Source organism: Diabrotica undecimpunctata, chromosome 2, assembly GCF_040954645.1.
Source record: "Diabrotica undecimpunctata isolate CICGRU chromosome 2, icDiaUnde3, whole genome shotgun sequence".
Classification (NCBI taxonomy): Eukaryota; Metazoa; Arthropoda; class Insecta; order Coleoptera; family Chrysomelidae; genus Diabrotica; species Diabrotica undecimpunctata.
Genome location: NC_092804.1, coordinates 3342630 through 3370037, shown reverse-complemented (window position 1 = coordinate 3370037; position 27408 = coordinate 3342630). Strand labels below are relative to the sequence as shown.

Below are 27408 nucleotides of genomic sequence, written 5' to 3'. Positions count from 1 at the left end.
TTACTATAGTCTCATATATCCTCTTTTTATTTTCTTTGCTACTGGATTGGTCCCATAAAATGCTGTTTAACATTGTGATGGCTTTTCTCCCTGACGTATATCTCTCTCTTATGGCTTTGTCTAATGTTCCATCTTGTGAAATAGTGATACCTAGATATTTGTAGTCACAGCAGTGTTTTATCGTGGTGTTATCGTCTTCAATACAACAGCCAAGAAATACAATATGATGATATCGGTAGAAAAAACCAAATGTATGACAACATCTAAATACCCACTACGATGTAAAATCGAAATTGATGGGAAAATAATAAAGCAGGAAGCAAGGTTTAGATATCAGGGAATAGATATAACTGGTTACGGAGATGTTGAACAAGAAGTTCGACAACAAAGCTTAAAAGCAAGTTAAGCGGCGAGATCTCTTAATGACCCAATCTGGAAGAACAAACACCTAAGCCAAGACACAAAAACAAGAATCTATAAAGCAGCAATTAGACCTATATTAACATACACGGCGGAGACAAGACCTGACACATCTAAAACGAGACGACATCATCACTATCTTTACTCTATCTACTGCTGCTCTGAAGAGTTCTATAGAACTGCATTCAAACCAGTCCCTTAAATTCTTCAACCATGACACTCTCCTTCTTCCTCTTATCTTTCCCTGTATTATCAGCCTTAGCAGATATTGCATGCAATATAGATAAATGGATGGGTGACAAAAGTAACAAAACAGAAACAGGAGCGGAACGAATACAGAGGTAGTACACAGTATAGTAGAATGACAGAGGACAGGATAGTACGAATAGCACGGGATGTCACCAAATGGACGAAGAAGTATTGGCAGACCAAGAAAAAGATTATGCGATAATTTAAACAATTTAGGGGACTAATATTAAAGAAGAAACAGGCTTTAAAGCCTACGTACAAGAAGGAAGAAGAAGAATCATACGCTCTAGATTTACGATGCGTTAGAATCAGGACCCCTTATAGTCAAGATATAATGGTTGATGTATAATAAATAGAGACAGACACATTTTAAATATTATAAGACAAATCTTGTTACTTTGGCTCATTTGTTGAGAAAGTTCACGATATATCATACCACAAAGCATAGCCAGAAAAATAGAGAAAAAAGGAGACATGGAAGAAAAAAATATTTCGTGGCTGCGGAATACCAGAAAGTACAAATAGCGTGTGAATTGTATTTTTTTAAACAACTATGAAGCCCTTTGAAGATTCACACATTACACTTTCCAACAAAAACTACTTTCATTGTCAAGAACGTAAACAATGTATTAATTAAATTTAGTAACTTTCATAAAACTAAAAATAATGCTAAACTATACACCGACAATTAAAATAAATAAATTAATTACCCTTGTTTAAAAACAAACACCGACTAATTATTTTTCGTTCTTAATTATTTCATCATTCAAATTTGCACGATATTTTCGCCGAATCGTGGTTGTTACTCATTGAACAATCTTACGAATATTGGGATTAACATTTGATGTAATCCCGAACGTGTAAATTATCAATGTTATTGTGCAAAACTCCGTAAAATATGTATCTATTCTATAATAGAAGGATCGAGAAAAACAAGAAGTGTGTATACTCACTGTGTTCCTCAACAAAGTAACAACACACCGTCAGCGCTGTTGCCACATCGGTTTCTCTATTTTACGTATTCTTTTCAACTGTAAAATCGGATGTATTTATGATCTAATAATGTAAGATGCTAACAACTAAGGTATGGAAAGTATTTTTAAACATCTCTCAGAATCTAGTTCACTAATTAATGAACAATTTTCAACCTAATATATCGATGATTTATTAAAACTAAAAGTATTATCTAACAAATAACGCATTAGCTGAGTATGCTAGATTAATTCTAACTATACTGTCCTTTCGTACCTAAAACAATCAACTCGAAGAATTTTTCCTTTTATCTTATGTGTATTCCAAAGCTGTGAAGCAGCAGGATTGTCTCAATATCCACGTTTCTATCAAGTTCTTGCTCTTGAGACTAACTTCTATATCAAGGAGCACCACCAATATTATTTAATTGATCTCAATGCTTTCATATCTGACGTTAAGTTAGGTTAGGTTTAATATGAGCTGGTATTTTGTTCCTCTCATCACGTGTAACCGAGAAAGCGTTTGATCGAGTACAGAACGCCAAGATGATGCAAATACTAAAAGAAACAGGAATTAACAACCAAGATCTGAAAATAATTAGAAATCTCTACTGGAATCAGACAGCAACTCTCAGAGTTGAAGGTAAACATTAATCCTAAATCTGTACTCTGAAAGAATATTTATCGAAGCTTTGCACGAAACTAAATGGTTACCGGCTAAACAACATCAGATATGCAGATGACACCATAGTATTTGCGGACAACTTAGAAGATCCACAAGTTCTTATGAACAAAATCACGTATTACAATCAACAATATAATGGACTCAATATAAACGTTAAGAAGACAAAGCTTATGATAATTAGCAAGAAAAGAATAACAGAAGGTCAACTCTAAGTCAACCAATCCCCTGTAGAGTGACGCACTACAACTACTTCGGTACCATAATAAATGAAGAATGGACCAACAACCAGGAGATTAGAGTACGCATCGGAAAAGCTAGATCCACCTTCAATCTGATGGGGGCCTTCTTCAAGAGTCACAACCTCTCTCTTGATACAAAAGTAAGAATGCTGCAATGCTACGTCTTCTCTGTCCTTTTTTATGGTGTTGAATCGTGGACCTTGAACGAAGATATGTGCAGAAAACTGGAAGCATTTGAGATGTGGCTATATCGGAGAATGCTTAAGATCCCGTGGACTGACCGAGTCATAAATGAGGAGGTCCTCAGAAGAATGAATAAGAACCGAGAGGTACTGACCACCATCAAATCTCGAAAGTTACAGTTCTTCGGACATATTATGTGAAATGAATCCAGATATGCTCTCCTTCTAGCCATCCTGCAAGGAAAAATATTTGGAACAAGAGGTCCAGGAAAAAGAAGAACATCTTGGTTAAAGAACCTCAGAATCTGGTTCAATACAACATCTGTGCAGCTTTTCCGCGCTACGGCAGATAAGATAAAGATTGCCGTGATGATCGCCAACATTCGTAACGAATAGGCACATCAAGAAGAAGATCACGTAACCAATAAGGCAATGGAGAGAGAATGCAACCTTGCACCCCTCTTTTAATTTTGATGTCCTTCGATTGTGTGTTACCTATTTTTATGTGCGCTGTCTGGTTTCTATTATTCTTATATCTCACTTGTTTATTTGCTTTTGTTTCAAAATTTTCATGGGTTGGTCGTTCCTTACTCTATCAAACGCCTTTTCATAATCTATAAAGCAGGCATATAAATCTTTATTCACGTCCAAACAGGGTTTGGAGTAGAATATAGGAAGGGTGTTGTATATTGTTAAAAGCCTCCTTGTTGCTTCCTTTTTCCTTTACAAGAAAAGGAAGAAGAAACTGACAGATGATGGTTTGTAATTGTCGTTGTTTTAAGATGTAATTTAAGATATGTAAGTTTATTTTTTGTTATCCCAAATAAACCAGTAAAATAAACTGCCAATAAGAGAGGAGCTGGTTCTATTGAATATTCAAATTGATAATAAAAGGAAATAAAAAAGGGAAAATTTGGTAATTAATTTGGTAAAGGGAAACTGTGAATTTCAGTCAGAACTTGAAAAATTAAGAGAGCAGGTAGAGGCATAATTTTGTATTTGATAAAGAAAAGTCGGCAGTGTTCTAGATAACTAACCCCTGTTAAAATTCTGAGAGCTTTCTTTTGCATTCTAAAAATTTGAAGTGCATTTTTTGAATTGCCCCATATGACTAATCCATAGTTTAGCTGAGAGTGGAATAAAGAAAAATATGTCATTTTTAATATTTCAAAGTTGACAACCCTTGCTAGGATATGAGCCGACCAGTTCAGTCGATTATCTATGGTTATTCCCTATAGTGTAACAGTCTCTTTGTTATCTGGATCGTTATGTAAATTACTAGCAGATATAACCAAATTTTGCGTTTTATTGGAGTTAAGTTTAAGTTTGTTTGCAACAAACATGTGATAGATTTAGTAGAAACTTCCTCATAAGACATTTTTAGATCATCATTATTTTTTCCTCATATAACGTTCGTATCATCTGCGAATTGTACGGATTTGTACGGAGATATGAATTTAGGCAAATCGTTGACATATATAACAAACAAAAGAGGTCCTAAGACCGAACCTTGTGGGACTCCATGTTTTAAGGATAGAAAATCGGAGAGATGACCTTTAGACACTACCGCCTGGTGTCTGCCACATAGATAAGAAGTTATAAGCTTAAGATGGATACCTCTGATACTATAGTAATTTAATTTGTGGAGCAAAATGTCGTATGAAACGCAGTCAAAAGCCTTCGACAAGTTGCAAAGAGAAATTTTTATGCGATTGCTGCGCTCAAGCCCCTCAATCACCTCGTTTACAACATTATATACCGCGTTCGTAGTAGAACGAGCACTTCTGAATCCATATTGTGAGTTGCTAAAGTAATTATTGGACTCAAAATAGGAATAAAACTGTTGTTTGATAACCTTTTAAGTCACTCCCAAAAGTAGAAATAATCCTTATGGGACTGTAATAGTCAGTATTTGAGGAATCGCCTTTTTTGTAGGTAGTTAGTACTTTTGAGTATTTTAGTACTGATCATTCTGACATCACGCTTATCTTTCCATTTAGTAACCAATACCTTTATGTTTCCATACAACATCTCCCTTCTTTAGCTTCTTTTTTAACATGCCTTTAGAGTTTCCAGTTCCGTCTTCTCGTAGAGTTCCAACGTGTGTTTTTATCTTGAATAGGGTTTCGGCAAATTCCAAGCTGTTGTAGAAATTATCCATGTATAAAACATGACCTTTTCCGAAATAATCCTGAGTCAACTCTTTGACAATATCCGCCGTTTTCAAGGCACCTCTTCCGGTATATACAATAATATTTAATATATTTCCATCGTGTATAGTGAGTTCGTATAGTTTAATCCCATACTTGTGACGTTTACTGGCTATGTATTTTCGAAAGATGAGACGACCACGCCACAAGATCATGGCCTCATCAATGGAGAGCTCTCTATTAGGGTATAGACAATTTTGTATATTTTTTAGAACTGCGTCCAAATTAGTCCTCAGTATTAACATCAGTATGGTCTACGAATCGTAGCATTTTTAAAATCCCTAGAAATCTATCGCGGGTCATAGTTTTCCCAAAAATAAAGTGGTAGTAAATACTTTCCCTGCTCCAGTGTTTGGCAAAGGAAGGATTTACGATGCCTCCCAAAACACTCAAACCTAGGAATTTGTTTATTTCCTCGTTAGAAACTTGAACAGTGAACAAAATTTAAGAATGCTAAATTTAACGTAAGATTGAGAGGTTTAAGTTCATACAATCAACTACATTTAAAGTAAAATCATCTAGAAAAATAATAATAAAATGATCGAAAGTGGTATTAGTTGCACATGTGTTTTTTATTAATCAGTAACAAAATAACACTAAAATATTAGACCAAAATTATTTTGTTTTATTACTAGCACTATTATGACTTATTCTATAAATGATATTTAATATTTCTTAGCCTGGAATATTTGCATTATCCATATTTCATCAACAAAATTAACCAATATCACCATATTACCTTAAAATTATCACGTGCTCTAACTCTGCCGATAATTATTGTTTAGGAACGAACAACTACCAGTATACTGGAAAAGATTACAATGTTAGAGACTACATACATATACGGCGTCTACATCTCGTTCCTTTACTCCTGGTCTGTGTGAATATATAAAGCATTAAAAGTAGTAGAGCTATGAGCCAGTAAAGTGGTAGTCAGTGTATTACGGGAAACTCGAACTACCAGTATAGTGGTAGTCAGGTGCGAAAGTGTTAAAGAAAAGATAGCGAGGGAAAAACTTAATCACATATATATATATATATATATATATATATATATATATATATATATATATATATATTTAGATAAGACCTACAAAGAAATACTTTTGATCCACATAAATATCCTTCTTCTTCCGGTTCCTTCTCCTATCGGAGGTTGGAAATCATCATCGCTATCTTAATTTTATTGGCGCTTCTGAATAATTCTAATGAGCTGCAACCGAACCACTCTCTCAAATTTCTTAGCCAGGATATTTTGCGTCGTCCTGGGTGGATTCTTGTGCGGATCTCTAGATTAAGGTTACGGTTGCAAAGTAAGTTCTTCAATTTTATGAACGCGTTTCTTGCCATTTCTATTCTAGATCTGATTTCTTTTGTTTGATCTCCATCTCCTGTTAGCCACGTTCCTAAATATTTATATGTTGTTACTCTTTCGATCGCTGTATTATTGATGATCAGGTTATCTACATTTTGTGGTTTTTTTGAGAATATCATTGATTTCGTTTTCTTGAGATTCATTTGCAGTCCGTACCTTTCACATACATTGTATACTTGTTGTATTATGTACTGTAGATCTTCCATGTCAGTTGCAAATATGACCGTATCGTCCGCATATCTAATATTATTAATGCTATTTCCGTTGACCAAAATACCTTCCACAATATCCAATAAAGCTTCTTGAAATATCACTTCACTGTAGACGTTGAATAAGAGTGGTGAAAGTATGCACCCTTGTCGAACTCCTCTAAGTATACTTACTTCCTCTGTCAGTTCTCCTTCGACCCTTATTCTTGCTTTCTGATTTTGATACAGATTCGATATAATTTGTAGATCTCTACTATCTATGTTTTTGGTCTTAAGAATACTTAAAAGCTTTTCATGTTGAACTCTGTCAAAAGCTTTTTTAAAGTCTATGAAGCAAGCATATATGTTCTGATTCATATCCAGACATCGTTGTTTCAGAACATTGACTCCGAATAATGCTTCTCTAGTTCCTAGACCCTTTCTAAAACCCATCTGTGAATCACTTATTTCTTGTTCTAATTTCATGTGGATTCTGTTATGTATGATTTTAAAAAAGGTTTTCAATGTGTGGCTCATTAATGCAATTGTCCGATAGTCATTGCAATCTTTAGCATTTGTGATTTTTGGATTCGTTACAAAAGTTGAGAGAAGCCATTCTTTGGGCATGTACATAAATATCAATATAGGTACACAGTGCATTTATTTTTGGCCATCAGTATATTTGCGTGTGTTTTATCAATTATTAAATTGGCGCAAACTGTTAAATATCAACACTACAAATAACCACGTGGTAATTCCTCTCTCGTTTGTTTGTAAACAAACTTGTTTGACCCCATTCTAAGAAAATCATACCTGTAGTGAGAATACTATCATTCGTAACTGTCATCCCTATTGTTGGGTACCCTTGATGCCACGTTTCTCGGAATTAGGAATCCGTTGAGGGTTTCTTTGTCAACAACTAAGCCCATTACGTATGTAGAATCTATGCTAGGCTGTTTATGAACAGTCTACAAAGAGTGTAGGCGTTTTTTGTAACGAAAAAATGCTTGAGTTACGTTTAAAAAGTGTAATTCATAAGTCAACTATTAATGGTAGGGTATTAGGATTAAAAACGAGATAATTTGTATAGAGAATAGAGAATCAATAAAAATAACCCTACAATTACTTCACCCCTTAAGTGCTTATCATTATTTAATAAGCTTAAAATATTCAAACAATTAATACCAAAATATTGTTCAATACAATATTTAACGGTATTATACAGTAGTAGTGGAAAATACCACAGACACGCACCCCTACACACGTTCGCACTAAAATTTTACCAATATTCGTTCGACTGCATCCCTTTCCGGGATGTATAGGGTCCTTTTAGGCGCTCTAACACACATCTCGCGTGACGGTTGTGTAATCAACGACTCGGTTGTAGAGTTAGATGGATAGGTTCTGGAATATTCTAGAAAATATCCTTTAGTGGGAATTTGTTCGATTTTGGTGAAAGTGTGAAAACGTTGTCTTGTGCGGGAGTGTAACGAATGGTTTTCTTCTTGCGGAAGTTCATAATTTAAAAATAAGAGGTATTCAACTTTATGAAAAGTAGTAGATAGAAGGTTTAAGTATGAATATTTTGTTGAAATTAGATAATTAAAAACTTTTGTAGGGTTCTGAAGGAGCGTATATTTATATAGTATGTATGTTTTTGCAGATATTTTTAAATACACTTCCGGGGAAACGACCCATTTACCTTTAAGAGCTTAGGCGCAAAATTTCGGGCCAATGCTTTTTAAATGCATTCATTTTTTTCGAATCCTGAGAAAACTAATAAATATTTTTGAAAAATTTAAACTCAGATTGAAAGATTACATTTATACCGAGGGTCCAAAGTTCTTTAGAATTAACAAAAAGTTTCTTTTTAATGAGATATTTGAAATTAAAAATCGCACTTAATTTTGTCTTTTTTTTCACCGCCGTAAATTTTTCAAAAATACTTTTTGAAAGTTTGTTCAGGATTCGAAAAAAATGAATGCATTTAAAAAGCATTGGCCCGAAATTTTACGCCTATGCATATGTAACTAACACTATTATGTATTGTTTAAAAGACGCTGAAGATCTCTTATTATATTTACTTCATATAGATGTTTTATTTAGCGTAGTATTTAACAAGTTTATATATAGCTCTGTAGTTTTCTGGCGGTTTTTATCTCCATTTTTAAATAGTAGAATTATGTTGGCTCGTTCTCCATTCTTTCGGTATTTTATTGTTTTATAATTTTATTAATTAATGTGGTTAATTTTTCTCTCATTGCTGTTCCACAATATTTCAGTAATTCGTTTGGTATCCCGTCTTTACCTGCTGCTTTTCTGTTCTTCAGGTTTTCAACTATTTTCTGGACTTCCTGTACAGTTATATTAAGTTCTTCATTTGTGGTAATTTCTGGTTTTTCCGGTTCTAACGTCGCTGGTTCTTCCTCTGCATAGACCTTTTTTAGATATTCAATCCACGTATCCTTTTGTACGTATTTTATTTCTAGTTGTCTTGTAATTATGGTATGCTTCTTGTGCTTTGGTTGACATATATTTCAGGTAAGCTTACTTCTGTACAAAACCATGGAGTTCTTCGTTCGGAACGATTTATTTTTATTTATATTTCTGTCACCAAGAACTTCCTTGGCCGAGGCTAAGATATTAGACTTAATTTTTGACCAGCTTTCTTCGACTCCATCACTTTCTGTGATATATGTGTTTCTGCTTTTTTCGGTCATTCTTTTTTGGAATAGGTATCTTGTGGTGTCATCCTGTAATCTTTGGACTTTTATCTTTGTGGTGTATTCTGGTGTTTTGTTATCACATATATGTGTTTTCATTCGGATTTCGCACAATACCAATTTATGATCGCTTCCTATTTCTACTGATGTTAGTGCTCTTACATCCAAGATTTGAGAGGGCTGTAAGTTAGCTAAGAAATCACTAAAGTATAGATAGATAGGTTTAGAGACGTGGCCTTTTGGCCTATTCCACTGCGACCTTTTCAGATCTATTGTGGTCCTCTAGTACTAGATAACATTCTTTAGCCTGACCCTTTTTATAAAGTCTAGTAGCTTCGAGACTGTACCTTCCATGTAGCTATTTGCCGGTGGATTTTCTTCTCCTAATGCAAAGAACCGCACATTTGACAGAATGTCACACTGACATAAAATGTGCTCTGCTGTTTCTTCTTCGAGATGACAGAATCTGCACAGGTCATCATCTGATGATGCACAATCCCATCAGCTTCAAGTGCCTATTCAGCTTACAGTGCCCTGTTAGAAGACCTACTAAGGCTTTGACTGTTTTCCTGTCTTTGCTTATTAGGTCTGCCGTAAATTTTGGCAAATGTTCTGTAATGAACTGTTTCGCCTCTCTTTGTCCTGGTGAATTCCTCCGCCATTCCAGAGATTGTGAGCTACCCACTTCCTTGTAGCCGTTCTTGTTACTGACTTTGAAACGCCGCAGAAGGGTTCCGGTCCAATGAATGGCATTGATGAGCCTTGTTTGGCCGTTTCATCTGCTTTTTCATTGCCCTTATGATCCTCGTGCCCCGGTACGCAGGCTACCATAACCTTGCTTCGGTCTCCTAGTTTATTTAGGGCACACACACAATCCCATACTAGCTTAATTGACCTCTACAGAACTGAGTGCCTTAAGCGCTGCCTGACTATCTGTGAAGATGGCAACTGAACATAACGTTCTTTCCAACCTTTCTATTTCTTCCACGCAGTGATGGATTGCCGTTATTATATAAATGTATCCCTTGATTTGTCCCTACTATGCCGGCTCTCACACCCTCCGATATTTTTGAGTCATCCGTGTACCAGGTAGCAGCAGCCTGTATGGGTACACCTTTATTCCAGTCTTCCCTGCCTGGTATCTTAATTGTGAACTTATTGTTAAAGCTATATCTCGTAGCTGTTGCATCGATAGGTTTCCCCATCACAATATCGGCTTTTAGCTCCTCGGTTAGCTTTCTGTTGTCAGTACCATGCATCTGGCTTATATGTCGCTGACTATGGATTAATCTGTGCATCATTGATCTGGCTTCGCCCTGTATAAAGATATGAAGTGGTGGTAGATTCATCAGGACTTCCAACGATGCAGTAGGAGTTGTTTTTATGGCCCCCTTAATACACAGGCATGCTAGCCTTTGTGTATTACCTAACAGCCTTATTGCTCCCACTTAGCAACTCCACTATACACTCCCAACAAGCGTGTGACAGAGTAAGACTCAAAGATGTGTAAGTCAGAATAGATGGACAACTTACACAACCTATGGAAATAGACAGCGGATAAGAGAAGGTGTTTCATTGAGCCCCATGCTCTTTAATTTAATCATGGGATGATCAAGAGGACACAGAATGGGAAACAAATAAATAAAACTACTCAAATTTTTATCAGAGACAAAACTGACAGAACGTTTTTATGACAGAAAACTATAACAATAGTTGTCAGCAAATAACCAACCAGATGTAAAATAGAAATTGATGGCATTAGTATTGAACAACTAACGGAAATAAAATACCTGGGAATTACACTGTCTAGCTATGGAAAACTAGACAAAGAAGTGAGAGATCAAGTACAAAAAGCAAATAGACTGGTAGGATGTTTTAATAACACTATATGGCGAAACCAATACATTAACACTGAGATGAAGTCAAGAATTTATAAAGCTAGTGTAAGACCAATAATGACATATGCCTCAGAAACAAGACCCGACACACCCACAACGCAAAGAAGAATTACAGGAAATACACTGAGAGATCGAAAGAGAAGTAAAAACATTAGAAGAAAATGTAACGTGCAGTGTATAAATGAATGGATACAAAATAGAAAAATAATGGAATAACCACATAAGCAAAATGGAGGAGACAAGTGTCGTCAAAATCACCAATCTGCAACAACAACTTTCCATAGAGGGATTATTCCGCCAATGAACAAGCAGAATTCTTTATAAATAGGAAGAAAAAGAAGAAATAATACATATACACAAAACAAAGACTAGACAAAGGACAATAAGGGTAAAATAATTCAGAAACTGGAAATTGTGGGCAACAGCAGGAGAGATTTCATTTCTCAAACATTATTTAAAATTAGTATCGTGATCATTGATCATTAATTCTAACATTGAATACTAAAACTAAATAGACAGATTATAGGTAAAATAAATCGAATCGGAATATTGTTTTGTATAACATTGTATAACATGTTTTTTTTATAACATTGGTTTTTTGATTCGGGGTATAACGGATAAAAAGTATTTAAAAAGATCTGCATTAGTATTTTTAGCAAAAGTATATTAGTAATCCATTATAGAAATATTACCAAAGGTAAACTCAGCTTAAGGCGTCTCTTTTCGTAGGAAATTTCCTATGACGCCGTACACCGCCGGCAAATTAAATGACAAACAGTAACAGCCGGCATCACCGCTTATTCAAATAAACACAAATCATACGATCCACGTAAGCCGAGTGGTACGCTTGCGCCGTAGAGGGTCTACGTGACCAACAGATGCAAGATGAAGTAGGCGACATGACGCCGAGTACTGAGTAGAATCAGTCGGAATTTAACATCAGAGGAGTGCAGAAGTATAACGATGGGAAGATAGTGTGAACCAACGAAATCTTTTCTTTGTGCCTAAAGTAGTCGTGTGACCGGCCGTTTTACTCTTTATTATTCACCTTTAATTTTCCATTTAACAGTTCAGTTTACCGCGGAGGTTTTTTTATAGTCTCCTTTTTGCTAAACACAAAACAACAAATATGGTCGAAAGGATAATAGAAGAAAATGAAAATTACGGTAAGTCTTTCCCTACATTTTGTTTTTGTTTATAGTGTTATTGTATGTAAACAAGACGAGAACTGACCTTCCCTTTTCATTACTTTGGTAGTTTAGCAGGGAATATGAATATCTGTTGCTTTGTGGAGCTGTGTTCTTTGTTCTCGAAAAGTGAATATTATTATGCACCCCATTTTCTGTTCCGCGTCGGTATTTCCCGTGATTCCGGTAACACAGAAACCTAGAAAAGTGTTATGAAAATTCGTAACATGGAAATTGTTCGAATTTGGCTATTTTTTGCGAGTTCACATACAATTTGAAGTCAAATAGTACAATAATAATACGGAACTGATGGTTTTTGTTGACATGATACTACTAAACAAATAGGTTTTCAATGATAGTTTTCCTGTTATTAGATTTTATGAATTTTTAGTAAGTTTTCGATAGTTTAAACAATCAATCGCTTTTAACTTTTTCCGGTTTTCTGATCTAGGTATCGTGATTAATAATGTCAAAAGTTTTTTTCATCCTGTTCTAGAATTTTTCTTTATTGTGTTGCTTGTTCTTCAAAAATGACAGTGTATTGTAAATTTTGTTCTAGAAAATCTTTTGTAAATTTTGTTCTAGAAAATCTTTTGTAAATTTGTTCTAGAAAGTGAATTGTGGGTTACCGGTTTGTTAGGAAGATTCTTTAGTAAATACAGAAAGGTTTTCTGCTAGAATATTATTTGTTTTTCTTCATCTGTCAATAAAAGGGGAATCTGATATGTACCTGGTAGATGGGCTGAAGCGGAATAAATGATTTCCAAAGTTAGCATAGCAACACTGTCTTAATTGGAACAAGGTGGTTTTAGGAGAAACAAGTCCATTCATGTCGAAATAATGTGTTATAATGTTATATTAAGATTATTCCGTTAAAAATTAACTATAAATTCTTATATTTTGATAAAACTCAATTTAATTAACATTGAAATTAGTATGTGGCTGTATTTCAAACTTTTTTCTACCCCACCTCCCTACTTTTTTTAGTTTATTCTTCAAATATTGGCCGGATCCTCAGTTTTTCTGTTATGTTGTCTGTTTTTCAATATATCGTGTATTGATGCAAAAATGTTTGGTAAATTTATTCTATGGAATGAATTTTGGATTACCGGTTCTTCGGGAAGATTATTTAGAAAGGATTTGTTATATAAATAAATATTTTTTATTCATCTGTCGCCTAAAATACGAATCGGGTACGTATCTGGTAGATTGTTTGTAGTGAATAAACAATAATTTTCAAAGTTAGTTTTGCACACCATGTCTGAATTGTAAGAATATGGTTATTGACATGGCAAAAATATGTCAAGGTTATTCCTTGTCAAAGTGTATGAAATACTTTAATATAATATGATATATATAAAATATTTTTACAGTTTTCTCTGTCTATAAAAACGCATAGGGGTTAATTAGTATCTTTGACTTTCTCAATTACGTATGTACTTAATATTTAATAGTTCAATTAAGGAATGATTAGTGAAATTCGGAAAGTGTACCTACCTTTTATTAAAAATAGCGGACCCGTTGTAGATAATTATATGTAATTTTGTATGTATGTTGTATTATCCTTCCATCGCATTGATCTATATCCCGGATCATGCATAAAAACTCAGGATTATATTGTTTAGAATATTGTAATTTTTGTGGTTTTGAACATTTTGTTCCTTACATAATATAGACTTGTAGATTCAGTTTTGTATCTGCCCAGTGTGATTTTTGACACCTAAAATTGTATTTCTTTGGTATTTTCTGCCAACATTGGTTTTAGGGACTAAGATTATTTCTTGTTTTGTGAGGTAGCATTTTTGCTCCATTTAACAAGGTATGAAAAGCACTGTGGAACCTTTTTATTAGTCAAATGCACATGTGTTATGGTAATTAGATATCCTCAAAGCAGTTTTATAACTGTCCAGCTTCTTTAAGATCAGAATTTTCATGTTTATCATCTTTAAATGGTTTTCTCTTGGATATGCTGATAAACATGATGTAGATTGGCACATACAATTTTATTTCATTAATTCGAAATCCTTAAATTAGTTTTTTAAATCAGGATTTTCATTTTCTCTTTGGTGTGTAGTTTTCTTTTGGTTGGGAAACAACTCATCAGCTCTTAATTTTTCATCCATTCCTTGATATTGTTGTGAATTTATTAAAAGGTTCAATATTTATAACACTTACGGATTTAATTTATTTCTTTATTTATATTAACTTATCTGACAATAATTTATTATATCCGGACGTACAAATTCGCGAGCGCGGGTCTTGAGTATTAACTGCCCTCCATATAAAAATGTTGTATTTATATACGAAATCCTGATATACTAGAACAGCATCGAAAGATCGAGAAGCTTAGCCGGCTCATTCACCATAATTTTGGTTCTAGACTTCCACCGAAATTTCTACAATAAAACAGAATAATTAGTCATAAAAGTTAGGCCAGTATATTTATCGTAACATTGCCCCCCTCTTAAAAGATGGTTCCTCCTGGAACCTTGTCGGGACTGGAACCGGAACTGTATGCTGGTATCGGCAACTGGACCCTCTTTTACAACTTCCAGTTGTATAAAAATGACAAGGGACGGTTTTCTCTCCGCACCAGTAACTATGCGGATTGCAACAGACTAACACCTGGACTTCGGTGTCTTTAAAGATCTCCTCCACCATATTTCGGATAACCCTCCAATCTAATTGGCGGCACTCCAACTTTGGCATGGCTAACTTTTGCACGTCGGACTCTAGTACGTGCCCTCTCAATTGAAGTAAGGCTTCCCATACATCTCGGTAGGTAGGTTGGTCACGGGCAGTGTCTTTTGTTACCAGGTAGAAAAGGTAACGTGATGCATCTTGGAGTTTCAAGGTTTTACCGGGAGCTGGCACTTGGCATTGAAGTTCTGCAACTCGACCAAACTTCCTTCGAAAGACGGATGCCAACCCTGGTGCGTCTTTGATACTGGCCGGGATGGTAAGGGCCAGCGAGTAGTCATCGGGGAGCGCGAGTAGATCTTGCTTTTCTTCAGTGGTAACACCATGTCTCGCTTTACCGGTACCTCCATAGGCACCCATGAATTCCTCAAACGTGAGGTCAGACACATCTTGGACTTGGTTTACTTCCACTTCTTCATCTACGTCGTGGTCACCTTCGAAAGATGCCAACCGGTTATGGTGTACTATCATCGGCTTTCCCCTCGGAATCTTGCTTATTCGGTAGATGACATCGTTGATCTTCTCCATAATGAGGTATGGACCTTCCCAAAACTGCTGCAATTTGGGAGAACAACCTTTTCGCTTCTTGGGATTATACAGCCATACTTTGTCGTTCTTCTTAAAGCAACCCTTTTCGGCTTGTGTATCGTACCGTTTCTTCATTCTGTCGCTAGCGATCTGAAGGTGGGAACGGACCAACTCATGTACATCGTCCATTCTTCTTCGTAATTCGATCACGTAATCTTCACCTGCTACATCTTCTCCAGGTTTACATCCAAACTCGAGATCACAAGGTAGTCGCATTTCGCGTCCGAATAGGACTTTGGCTGGTGTCTGGCCTGTTGATTCGTTAACAGCAGATCTGTAGGCCATTGTGAAGAACGGAAGGTATTGGTCCCAGTCTCGCTGATGATCGGACACCATCTTTGTCAAATACTTGCCAACTGTCCTATTCATTCGTTCTACCATACCATCCGATTGCGGATGATACGCGGTAGTTCTTGTTTTCTTCATGCCTAGTCTATCACATATTCCTTGGAATAGATCACTTTCGAAGTTCCTGCCTTGGTCACTATGGATCTCCAAAGGCACTCCAAATCGGCTGATATATTCTTGGATCAACTTATCTGCAACGGTGGCGGCCTTCTGGTCTGGAAGTGCGTAAATCTCGACCCACTTAGTGAAGTAATCCATTACTACCAGCATGTACTTGCCTCCATTTTCACTTTCTGGAAATGGCCCAGCGATGTCCAAAGCTATTCTTTCAAACGGGCTTCCAACATTATATTGTCTCATAGGAGCTCTCCTTTTTCGGTAAGGCCCGTTACTCGTGGCACAAATAGCACATTTCTTACACCAGTCTTTTACATCGTCGGAACTGTTCATCCAATAAAACCGTTCCCGAATTCGCTGAAGGGTTTTCCTTACACCAAAATGCCCTCCCGATGGACTGTCGTGTAACTGACGAAGTACTTCGGCTATTCTGCTCTTTGGGATCACCAACTGTCTTCTCTTCTCTGAACCGTCATCATTTTCCAGGACTCGTTTGAGCAAGCCATCTTCGATGATAAATGAGTCCCACTGGGCCCAATACGTCTTAACTACTGAGCATAGGTTCGATATTTTCTGCCAAGGTGGTCGACGGTTTTCCTCTTTCCATTTTCGGATTTTCTGTATAACTGGATCTCTCTCTTGTTCTTCCCTTATCTTAGTAGGCGTCCAGTCGTCGTTGAGAATCGTCGTTCTTAGCACTGCTGCTTCCTTGGATTCCGTTTTGTTGCAGTGGGAACACTCTGCTGAGCATGGCCTTCTGGAAAGAGAATCAGCGTTTCTGTGGCTAACTCCGGCCCGGTGCTCAATCTTAAAATCGTATTCTTGGAGTCGTTCGATCCACCTGGCTATCTGACCCTCTGGATTCTTAAACTGCATCAACCACTTAAGGGCGGCATGGTCGGTTCGGATTAGAAACTTTCTTCCATAGAGGTATTGATAGAAGTGCTCTACTGATTTCACTACTGCCAGAAGTTCTCTTCTCGTGACGCAATAATTCCGTTCTGGTTTTGAAAGAACTTTACTAAAATATCCGAGGACTCGTTCCTGTCCTCCTTGAATCTGAGACAGCACTCCTCCAATTCCCACATTACTTGCATCCGTATCTAAGATGAACTCTCCTTCTGGCAGTGGATACCCCAAAATTGGTGCTGTTATTAAATGCTTTTTCAACGTTTCAAAGGCATTTTGGCAGTCTATATCCCAGCGGTATTCTCTTGATTCCTCTGTAAGTCGCGTTAATGGCTTAGCGATATCTGCAAACTTCTTAATAAACCTCCGGTAGTAAGTACATAGTCCAAGAAAACTTCTCACTTGATGTTTGTCAGTTGGTTTTGGCCATTCCTTAATGGAATCGATTTTTCCCTTATCCACGGCCACTCCTTCTTTACTGACTATATGACCCAGATAATTGACTTTACCTTGAAATAGCTGGCACTTCTTGGGGTTTAGCATCAATTGGGCAGCTTTAAGTCGATTAAAAACGTTTTCTAAATTCCTCAAATGATCTTCGAATGTCTCCCCCAAGACGATTATGTCATCTAAATAAACCAGGCATGTTTTCCAAGATAACCCTCTCAACACATTTTCCATAAGCCTCTCAAATGTCGCAGGAGCATTACAGAGTCCAAATGGCATAACGTTGAATTGCCACAATCCAGATCCTGTGGTGAAGGCTGTCTTTTCTTTATCTACTGGGTCCATTTCTACCTGCCAGTATCCAGACTTCAAATCCAAAGTAGAAAACAATTTACTTCCAGCCAATGTGTCCAATGTGTCATCGATCCGAGGCAGAGGATAACTATCTTTCTTGGTAACGTTGTTCAGCAAACGGTAATCCACACAGAACCTCGTCGTTCCGTCTTTCTTCTTAACCAGGACCACCGGAGAGACCCATGGGCTCGTAGAAGGTTCTATCACCCCGTCTTTCTTCATTTCCTGAACAATCGTTTCAGCTTCCTCTCTTTTCGCCTGTGGTAATCGTCGAGCTGTTTGACGAATTGGCTTAGCATTACCAGTATCAATTTTATGCTTAACAACCGTAGTTCTTCCCGTCTTTCCTCCTTTCGGTACGAAAATATCACGATACTGCCGAAGAAATTCCCTTAATTTCCTTTTCTCCATCTGATTTAGAGACTGTCCTGCAACTGCAACCATTTGGTCGAATTTATCGTTGGAATTATCAGATGTTGTCGCCTGACGGATTATGGATGTCACAGGTACACAAGTTCCTACTTTTGTCTCTTTCTTTATGGTCACTGGGTAGTCGTTGACATTGATAAGTCTCACAGGAATTTCTTTAGCCGAAGTCACCAATTCCTTTCCAATTATGATTCCACGGCCAACCTCATCGTCGTGGTTCCAAGGCTCCATCATAACAGGTCTCCCTTCGTCTACAATTCCCTGTAGTCGCGCTACTATGATCGTTTCGCTTCTCGCAGGCACGACTGTATCTTCTGTAATGGCTGCTTGCACAGTGTTGTCATTATGTGGATGGAGAAATACCTCCTCGTTGCCAACTTTGATTACCTTATTCTTAAAATCCAATTGGAATCCATGCATATTCATTACGTCCATTCCTAATATAACATCCTCTTCGATGTCAGCAACTATAACAGTATGGACAAACTTTTCTGCCCCAATTCCCAATTGTACCTGGATTTCTCCATGAATGTTGGCATTTTCACCTGTAGCGGTCCGAAGTCGTAACCTCGTTGGTAACAGTTTCTTTCGGCTGTTTATAACTGTCGGGCGTATAATCGTTCTGGTCGCTCCGGTATCCACCAACAACGTATGTCTTTTACCATTTATTTCTCCATCTACATATACACTATCTTCACGACATTTCAAAGAAGCTATTAGTATAAGAGGGTCTTTGGAAAAGTTCCGGGTCGAAGCTGCTCCCCTAAAGCCGACTCGTTCTGGTTTTTCCGATGGTGAGTTTCTTGATTTTATGGTCTTCGTTTTCTTGCATGTCATGCTTTTTATCAAATTAAAGAGCTGGTCAAGTTTATCTTCATCTCCTTCCTCTTTTACAGTCCTAACTTTACTGTACCCGCCAGAGGCCTGCGTAGCTGACTCGTATTCGAGGGCGGCGGATAAGACATCAACCAGCGTCTTGTGACGAGCTAATCGTAGTGTTCTCTGCATTTCATGATCACGAAGACCATCAATAAACGTTTGAACGGCCAATTTTTCCATCATGTCTTCGGGAGCTGTTGGATAAGCATATCGTACTAATCTGGCAATATCTACCTCATATTCTTGAAGAGCCTCCTCTTTCTTCTGTCTACGATTTTTAAGCTGTGACTGATATACATGCTCCAAATGTTCGTGGCCATATCGCATATTTAATCTCTTCTTCAGTTGTTCGAAATCATCGGTCTCCTCTACGGCTATGGTCTGAAGCACATCTAAGGCATCTCCTCGAAGAGCGATAGTCAGGTTTACAGCCTTTTCTTTCTCGGACCATCCATTTGCTCTTGCGGCTGATTCGAACTGTTTCATGTAGTTGTTCCATGATGATTTTCCGTCGAAAGTTGGGACTTTAACATGAATAGAACCTCCACTTCCTTCAAATTTCGGCCGTGTCTCCAACTTAAATTTCGTCTCGTCTTCTTTTATCTCCACTGTAATCGGATTGTTACCTCTCTCTGCTGTCCCTGTTTCTTCCATCTTCCTTTCCATCTCTTTAATCTTTTCTTCGAAGGCCAACTTATCGGCAGCAACTTGGTTTTTTAACGAAGATATTCTATCGTCCAGGGCAGACATCTCAGAAGTGACTTTAGAGATTTCTGAAGAGATGTTAGCAGAAACTTTGCTTTCCAGGGAAGAAATCTCGTTAGAAACTTTGCTTTCTAAAGAAGCGATGTCGCCGGAAACTTTCGAAATATCGCCAGAAACTTTGTTCTCTAATGATGCGATATCACCGGAAACTTTGGCTACATCAGAAGAAACTTTCGAAATATCGTCAGAAACTTTGTTCTCCAATTTCGAAATCGACGAGATGACAGCATCTTCAAATATATAAGTCTCTGGATCTAGACCTTCTTCTAGCAAAGCGTTCTTTAGTCGTTGGACTAACTCAGCCTTTTTTCCGGTAGAAGCTAATTCTCTGTCTTCGAGATGTCTTCTTAAATTCGTCACTGTGAGCTCATAAATCGTAGCCATTTTCACAATTTATTTTACGTATTCACTTGTATTATTATTATAAGTCTAATTTATGTTCGATCCCACTTCTGACACCATTTGTTGTGAATTTATTAAAAGGTTCAATATTTATAACACTTACGGATTTAATTTATTTCTTTATTTATATTAACTTATCTGACAATAATTTATTATATCCGGACGTACAAATTCGCGAGCGCGGGTCTTGAGTATTAACTGCCCTCCATATAAAAATGTTGTATTTATATACGAAATCCTGATATACTAGAACAGCATCGAAAGATCGAGAAGCTTAGCCGGCTCATTCACCATAATTTTGGTTCTAGACTTCCACCGAAATTTCTACAATAAAACAGAATAATTAGTCATAAAAGTTAGGCCAGTATATTTATCGTAACAATATCTTTAGTTACAAATATTGTCAAAACATTTGATAGATATTTGTTAAGAAATAATTACATCATCCAGCCGAGCCTTACATCATTCTATAATCTGCTCTTACTCAGTTGCTTATCATCACATTTTTGAAATTACCATAGGTTTTTGATGCTTCCGCTTGGGGTGGATTTAGTTTTTAGTCTATTTATAGTCCTGTGTAACAAGTGGTGGACCTATTAGGAATATTATATTTCGTATTGTTTGTGCTATATTCATTGCTTCCTGTGGGAATGGAGAAAATGACTGTTTTTTCTGTATCCTGATTTCTTTGTTTCAGTAGATAGTTGTGTTTTTTTTCCTTTTTGTATAAGTAAGTTTTCTTTCTGTTAAATAAATATCAAATATCTGTACACCCTGTACAAATTGTTTGCACAGATGAACCTCATCTTATTAAAACATTTTAATGTGTCAAAGTAATTATATTAGTGTTTGTATTATATATTTTTTTCTAATTTAACCCATATAGACTTCGCTCAGGGTATGTAATTGTATATTTAGCATTTTTTATGTCACATTTGTACTTTCATGGAATAAATAAAAATATATTGTCCATATTTGTCATCTGTATGTCAAATCTGTGAAAATTATGTTTATTTTAGTATTCCCTCATTAGATTTTTTTTTGGGATATTTGCCTTAGAATATTCAATATTAGTTTACAAGATTTTGTTTTATGATTTCTGGTGGATTTTGTCCTCCCTTTCTTATTTATGTTGATTTGATACATAACCAGTTCTGTCATCATCACACATTGCTACAATCAACCCCTTTAGGTTGTGTTATCTTATTATAAGTAATTTGTTTCTGGCTAGAGACTGAATTGCTAGATTTATTTCTTCCTTCGATGCTAGTTCAGTTTCTTCTTGTTGCAAGATTTTTAGAGTTCTATATCTTCACATCCATTTTTCCTATTTCCCAAGTATTTCTGCCATATTTTCAGTTCTTATACTCTCTCGTTCAAGAACTCCTTCGTTTCCTTCGAATTTTAAGTCCTTGTTACCATGTAACTTATAACCATTTTTAGAAATTATTTTTATGGAGATTTGAAAATGAAAAAAAAACTACTCAACAAAATAAGCTCTTGAGATTTGTGCAACATCCTTTTTGTATTTATTTACCAATAACAATCTTAAGACAATCTCAAATTAAATAATAAGCACCAACAGCGAGTAACTCATCAGCTCTTGGCTGCACATCCAGGTCAAGTTAAAATAAATTGTGTAGGGTCAGTGACCCTACATAGAAATATCAAACAATTTCTTGGAAAAACTATTGTATTACTATCTCGGAGCCCGTTTCTATCAGTAATGATTTTTTCACAGATTAGATTATTTGTTTTGGTATCGCTAATAAGGGAAATGAACTGGTTTTGTGTGCTGAATGACTGCATTGAGGTAAAAGTGTATTTTTCCCATGTTTAATTTGAATATTTCTTAAAAATTAACAAGGTTATGCTTGTGCTTGCATTTTTCAGTTGTAAATTTCTAGAAAGTACTTAAATGTTCGCTACAAAGACATCAATCCAATTGCATAGTTATTTTTTATGTAATCACAGTATAAGCTTGTGAAAATGAATATTCTACTGGTATTACTCACTTAGTGTCAGCTTTGTATAATTTGAAGGCTGTTCTATTGCGTTATTATACTACTAAAAAACAGTATATACAGTAGAACCTTAGTAATACTTTTTGTGCATTTCCAAAATGCATTTGGCAGTAAAGAACTTAGACAAATCCTGAAAGTACTCATTAATATTTTAAAAACGCTTCACCACAACGATAAGGTAGGTTTTAAAGCCTGTTTTTTCTTCATTATTAGCCTCCTAAATCGTTTAAATTATCGCACCATCTTTTTCTTGGTCTGCCAATACATCTTCGTCCATTTGGTGACTTATCGTGCTATTCGTACGATCCTATCCTCTGTCATTCTATTAATGTGTTCGTTCCACTTCTACTTCCGTTTTGTCACCCATCCATTTAGGTCTTCTATATTGCATGCTCTTCTTATGTTTTCGCTTCTCTCCCTATCCAACAGACTTTTCCCTGGTGTTTCCCTTAGGTGTTTTTTCTTCCAGATTGTATGATTAAGAGATTCCGCCGCTTTACTTGCTTTTAAGCTTTGTTGTCGTACTTCTTCAACATCCCCGTAACTTGTTATATTTATTCCCAGATATCTAAACCTTGCTTCCTGCTTTATTATTTTCCCATCAATTTCGATTTTACATCGTAGTGTGACCTTTACTGTATTCGATTATATAAGTAGATGTTTTCAATGGTTTGTATAATATTGATTGGTATGTTTCTTTTGTACGGTTGGGGTCTTCTTTATCTCCTTTCTTGAGCATTGGTATCATTATGCTGTTTCTCCATGCGTCTGGTATCTTGCTGTGCAATATTAGTTTTTGTATAAGTTTTATCATCTCAAGGGTTATACTTTCTCCTCCGTGTTTTAGAAGCTCGTTGGTTATTCCGTCTGGTCCTGGTGACTTTCTATTTTTGAGTGAATTTATGGCTATCTCCACTTCCTGAAAACTGATTTCTATTTCGTGTCTTAATTCAGGTACGTTATTGTGTTGATTATTATTTTCTTTTCCTTTTAAACAGTTCCGTCAGGTATCTTTCCCATTCGTTTGCTAGTATGTTATTATATTCCTTCAATTCTAGCCATTTCTTTCCGTTGGTTTCTTATGAATCTCCATATTTGTTTTCGTGTTTTGTAGAAGTCGCTTTCCAACCATTTTTGTAATCTGTTCCCAGTGTTCATTTTGTTGTTCTTCTTACCAACTGCTTTGTTTCATTTCGTTTTTCTTCTATATGTGTCTCGGGAGTTTGGAGACACTTGTATAGATACTAAGAGAATTAATATTGAATCGAGGCATCAGCAATGCGACTGCATGTTACCAAAACTGTTCGTGGCCATCTTGGGAGCATGCTTTTGAGGCAGCCCACTGGGTTACTTCAGAATAAACGTCCATAGAGAGATATTGCATCATTGCAGAGAGTGGCATATGGAATGGAATGTATTAAAAATGTAAAACAACGAAAAATTTGGTTTGAGCGTTTAAAACGATTGTTTTTTGTACTTTACACTAGAGTTGCGTACACTTTGTTTACCACTGATAATTTTAAAAGTGCCACATACCAAAAACATTATTTACATTCGTAAAAGACATCACACTCCAAATCAATGGAAATAATTCGTAAATAAGCACCGGCAAAACAATTAAATCATACAACGATAAAAATATGTCATTAACCTTTGATATCGTAGCTACATTTGTGTTTCTAGATGGTAATGTAAGTAGAAAAACAAATTAAAAATGCGTATTTGCTACCTTTCGACTGTCGTGGTGTGACAAAAACACGTGTTAGCCGGCAAGACGGTATTAGCATTCTGGAAATATGCGGAATCTTATTATTTTTACAAAATATCGTTGTATGGCAAACGTTAGAAGAATGAAAAATGTTCTATTGCATTTTTTTAATGTCTGCACTAAAATCCTCATTATCTCTAGAAAAACACTTTAAACTCAGCTTTTATCGCATCCAATATGCCTTGTGTTAATATTATTCCATACGTGTCTTTACACTTATGATTTACTACCAGATTACCATCGTTGACCCTTTGGTGTGCCGTCAAATATTAAGAAACACGTTGCAGATGCACATCTTGCAACAAGATACAAATAGAAACCTCTTGACTTGCGATCCGTGAAACCAGAGTACGAAAATGACTAATCGTTGCACTTTTCTCTCGAGTGACTCACCTAATAGTTCTATTCGTCTAGCAGGCACGCCAAATTGCTATAAACTTTATGCGGGTAGAGTTGTTACCGTCGGATGAAGCAATATCCCAACAAATTACACCGTTTTGAAATTTTTTTGTCTGTACTAATTACAGCTGGTAAAACTGAACGTTATCGCTGCACACCATGTCTCAATTTATTAAAAACGTGATGAAATGATGAAATTATCGTGGGGTCTTTAGTTAATATTATATTTTTTTCTCTTAGAATAGATGAAATTAGGATTTTATTCCAAAATCTTCAACGGTGATGAGATAGCTGTACTTAATACTATTGTTAACAAGAATTTGTGCTTATAAAAGTTAGACCTTGGATAGTAGATTAAAAGTACATAAAAAGAAGTCCATAGGAAAAAGAAAGAAAAGAAATAAAAAGTAATAGAAGATAATTTTTCTGCTTAAATCGAACAGATGCATTATTTTGTTTGTTCATAAAAAAATGTACAAGTCAACCGTGTGAAACTTAACATATTCATATGAGTTCATTTGATTTTTCACCAATTCCATAATTTTGGTTAAAAATACCAATCATTATTCGCCAATTAAAAATTCTGAATTCTCACATACATTATGATAGGTACGAAAAACTGTGTCAGTTCCCATAATTGACTTATATATATGTGGCTAAACACCCCTTTAGGGGTTACGCCGCTTACGCTCTCTAGATCTATGTTTTGAGGTAGATCAGTCCTCATGTTCCTTATTTAATTTTCTCAGTTATTTTTCTCCATTGTGTCCTATCTCTGGTTTTTCCTTTCCACTGTCGTATGCCCGCCTTGTTGAGATCATTTACAACTTCTTGTAACCATGTAGATCTTGGTCTTCCACGTCTTCTTTTGCCAGCTGGTGTCCATTCCAATATTGAGAATATCGTCGTAGTTGATCCTGATCTCCATACGTGTCCTAGCCATTTTGCTCTTTGTTGTTTTATTTTACACACTATATCTTCCTTAATTTCTTCCAGTAGCTCAAGGTTCGTTCTTTGTCTAAATTCATTTTCATTTATTTTTATTGGTCCCAGTATTGCTCTTAGTATTTTTCTTTCTTGTATTCTAAGGTTTTCCTCTTGTTTTTTTGTCATGCTGAGGGTTTCGGCTGCATACATCATCGTCGGTCGAATTATTGTTTTGTATACCTTCATTTTCGATTTCTTACTCAATAGTTTATTTTTTAGTAATTTCTTATTTGCATGGAAGGTCTTATTTGCTGTAATAATCCTTTCTTTGATTTCTGTTTCTCTTTCTCCATTGTTTGTTATTAATATTCCCAAGTACTTAAATTTTTCGACTTCTTCAAAAATGTATTCGCCTAGTCTAACCTTTTTGTTTTCGAAGTTTTTATCAAATCTCATTATTTTTGTTTTTTCTTGGTTTATTTTTAATCCCATTACTTTTCCTTCTGTTACCATTTCATTTAACATTTTTTCCATTGTTTTTCTATTTTTTGTTATTAGCACAATATCGTCAGCGTATGCTATTATTTGTCCTTCTCTAGTTCTAAGGGTACCTTTGTTTATTTTCCTGACGATATATTCCAGGGCAAGATTAAACAGGGTTGCTGATAACGAATCTCCTTGTCTAACCCCTTTATTTATGACAAATTCTTCTGTGTCTCCTACTTGAGTTTTTATACTCACTACAGTTCTACTCATTGTCATTTTTATTAATCGTCTTAATTTGTTTTGTATTCCCATTTCTTTCAGAGCTACCATTAATTTTGATCTTTTTATTGTATCAAATGCTTGCTGAAAATCTATAAAAAGCAGTTCAATTTCTATTTTATATCCATGAGCTTTTTCCATAATTTGTTTAACTGTATGTATGGCATCTGTTGTAGACTTTCCCTTAATAAATCCGCATTGATAGTGTCCTATGATATTCGTCATAGCGTTGGTCAGTCTTCGATGTATTAAGGTCGACATAATTTTATATGCTGTGTTTAATAGCGTCAGTCCTCTGTAGTTATTACACATTTGTTGGTCTCCTTTTTTATGAATCGTGATAATTTGTCCTTTGTTCCATTCTTCCGGCATTTTTTCTTCGTCCCATATGTCTTTTATTAAATTGTACAGTTTTTCTTTTAATTCTTCACCACCATATTTTATAAGTTCCATATTGATCCCGTCTGATCCTGAAGATTTACCATTACGGCTGCTATTTATAATTTCCTCAACTTCCTCTTTTGTTGGTCTTTCTAGCTGGTTTCCTAACATCATTGTCTCTTCTTCTACGTTTTCACATAATTGACTTACTTCGGTTAAAAATAAAACCGTATGAGGCATGCAAAATTTAGTTATGTGGGAAAAGTGCATAGGAAAAAAGACTTAAATCAACCTTACAGTCATTGTTTTTTAATGGTATAACATGACAGCATTAATTAACTGATATAAATCATTTTGTTGGAACATTCTCAACAAAGAAATGGCGAAGTCGATAAAGTCTTATTGACGTCCACAACTCAATTCGCATGTATCATTTGTTCATTCCCTATAAAGTGAATATGCTCTTCGTAGCTTATTCTACCACTCATATATGGCTATCTTAGTCTTATTTATCTATGATTTAAAGAGATAGTTTATGGTGTTACCAAAAAATTATCCCAAATCTTGCTTCTATGATTAAATTCTGCTAGAATTGAGTTATTTGTACGATGGACGGTCCGTGGTATTTGTAACATTCTACGGTAGACCCACATTTCAGTAAATGCCATTATACGCTTTGAATCTGTTTTTTTTTTATTGTCCAAGTTTCTGAAGCATAGGTAGCGATAGGAAATATCAATGCTCGAACAAGGCGTAATTTTGTGTTTTTTGTGATGTCAGTGTTCTTGGGGAATTTGTGGTAAGAGAATTGATTTTAGTCGTTTATTGATGATGGTTAGAAGTACTTTGCTCGCGTGTGATATCAATGCTACTGTACGG

At 35.8% G+C, this 27408-nt stretch overlaps 1 protein-coding gene across 3 annotated transcripts in view; it reads left to right on the top strand.

The window, feature by feature from the left end:
- Nucleotides 1-27408, top strand: part of Lk6 (MAPK interacting serine/threonine Lk6 kinase) — a 307705-nt gene that overhangs the window by 256289 nt on the left and 24008 nt on the right. The window contains exon 1 of one of the 3 annotated variants that reach the window (XM_072522117.1): nucleotides 12048-12306. The exons of the other annotated variants lie outside the window; for them this stretch is intronic. Coding sequence (XP_072378218.1) covers nucleotides 12270-12306 — 37 coding nt within the window. The 5' untranslated portion in view covers nucleotides 12048-12269. Of the gene's footprint in view, nucleotides 1-12047; nucleotides 12307-27408 lie in introns of those variants that run through there. 3 annotated transcript variants of the gene reach the window in all.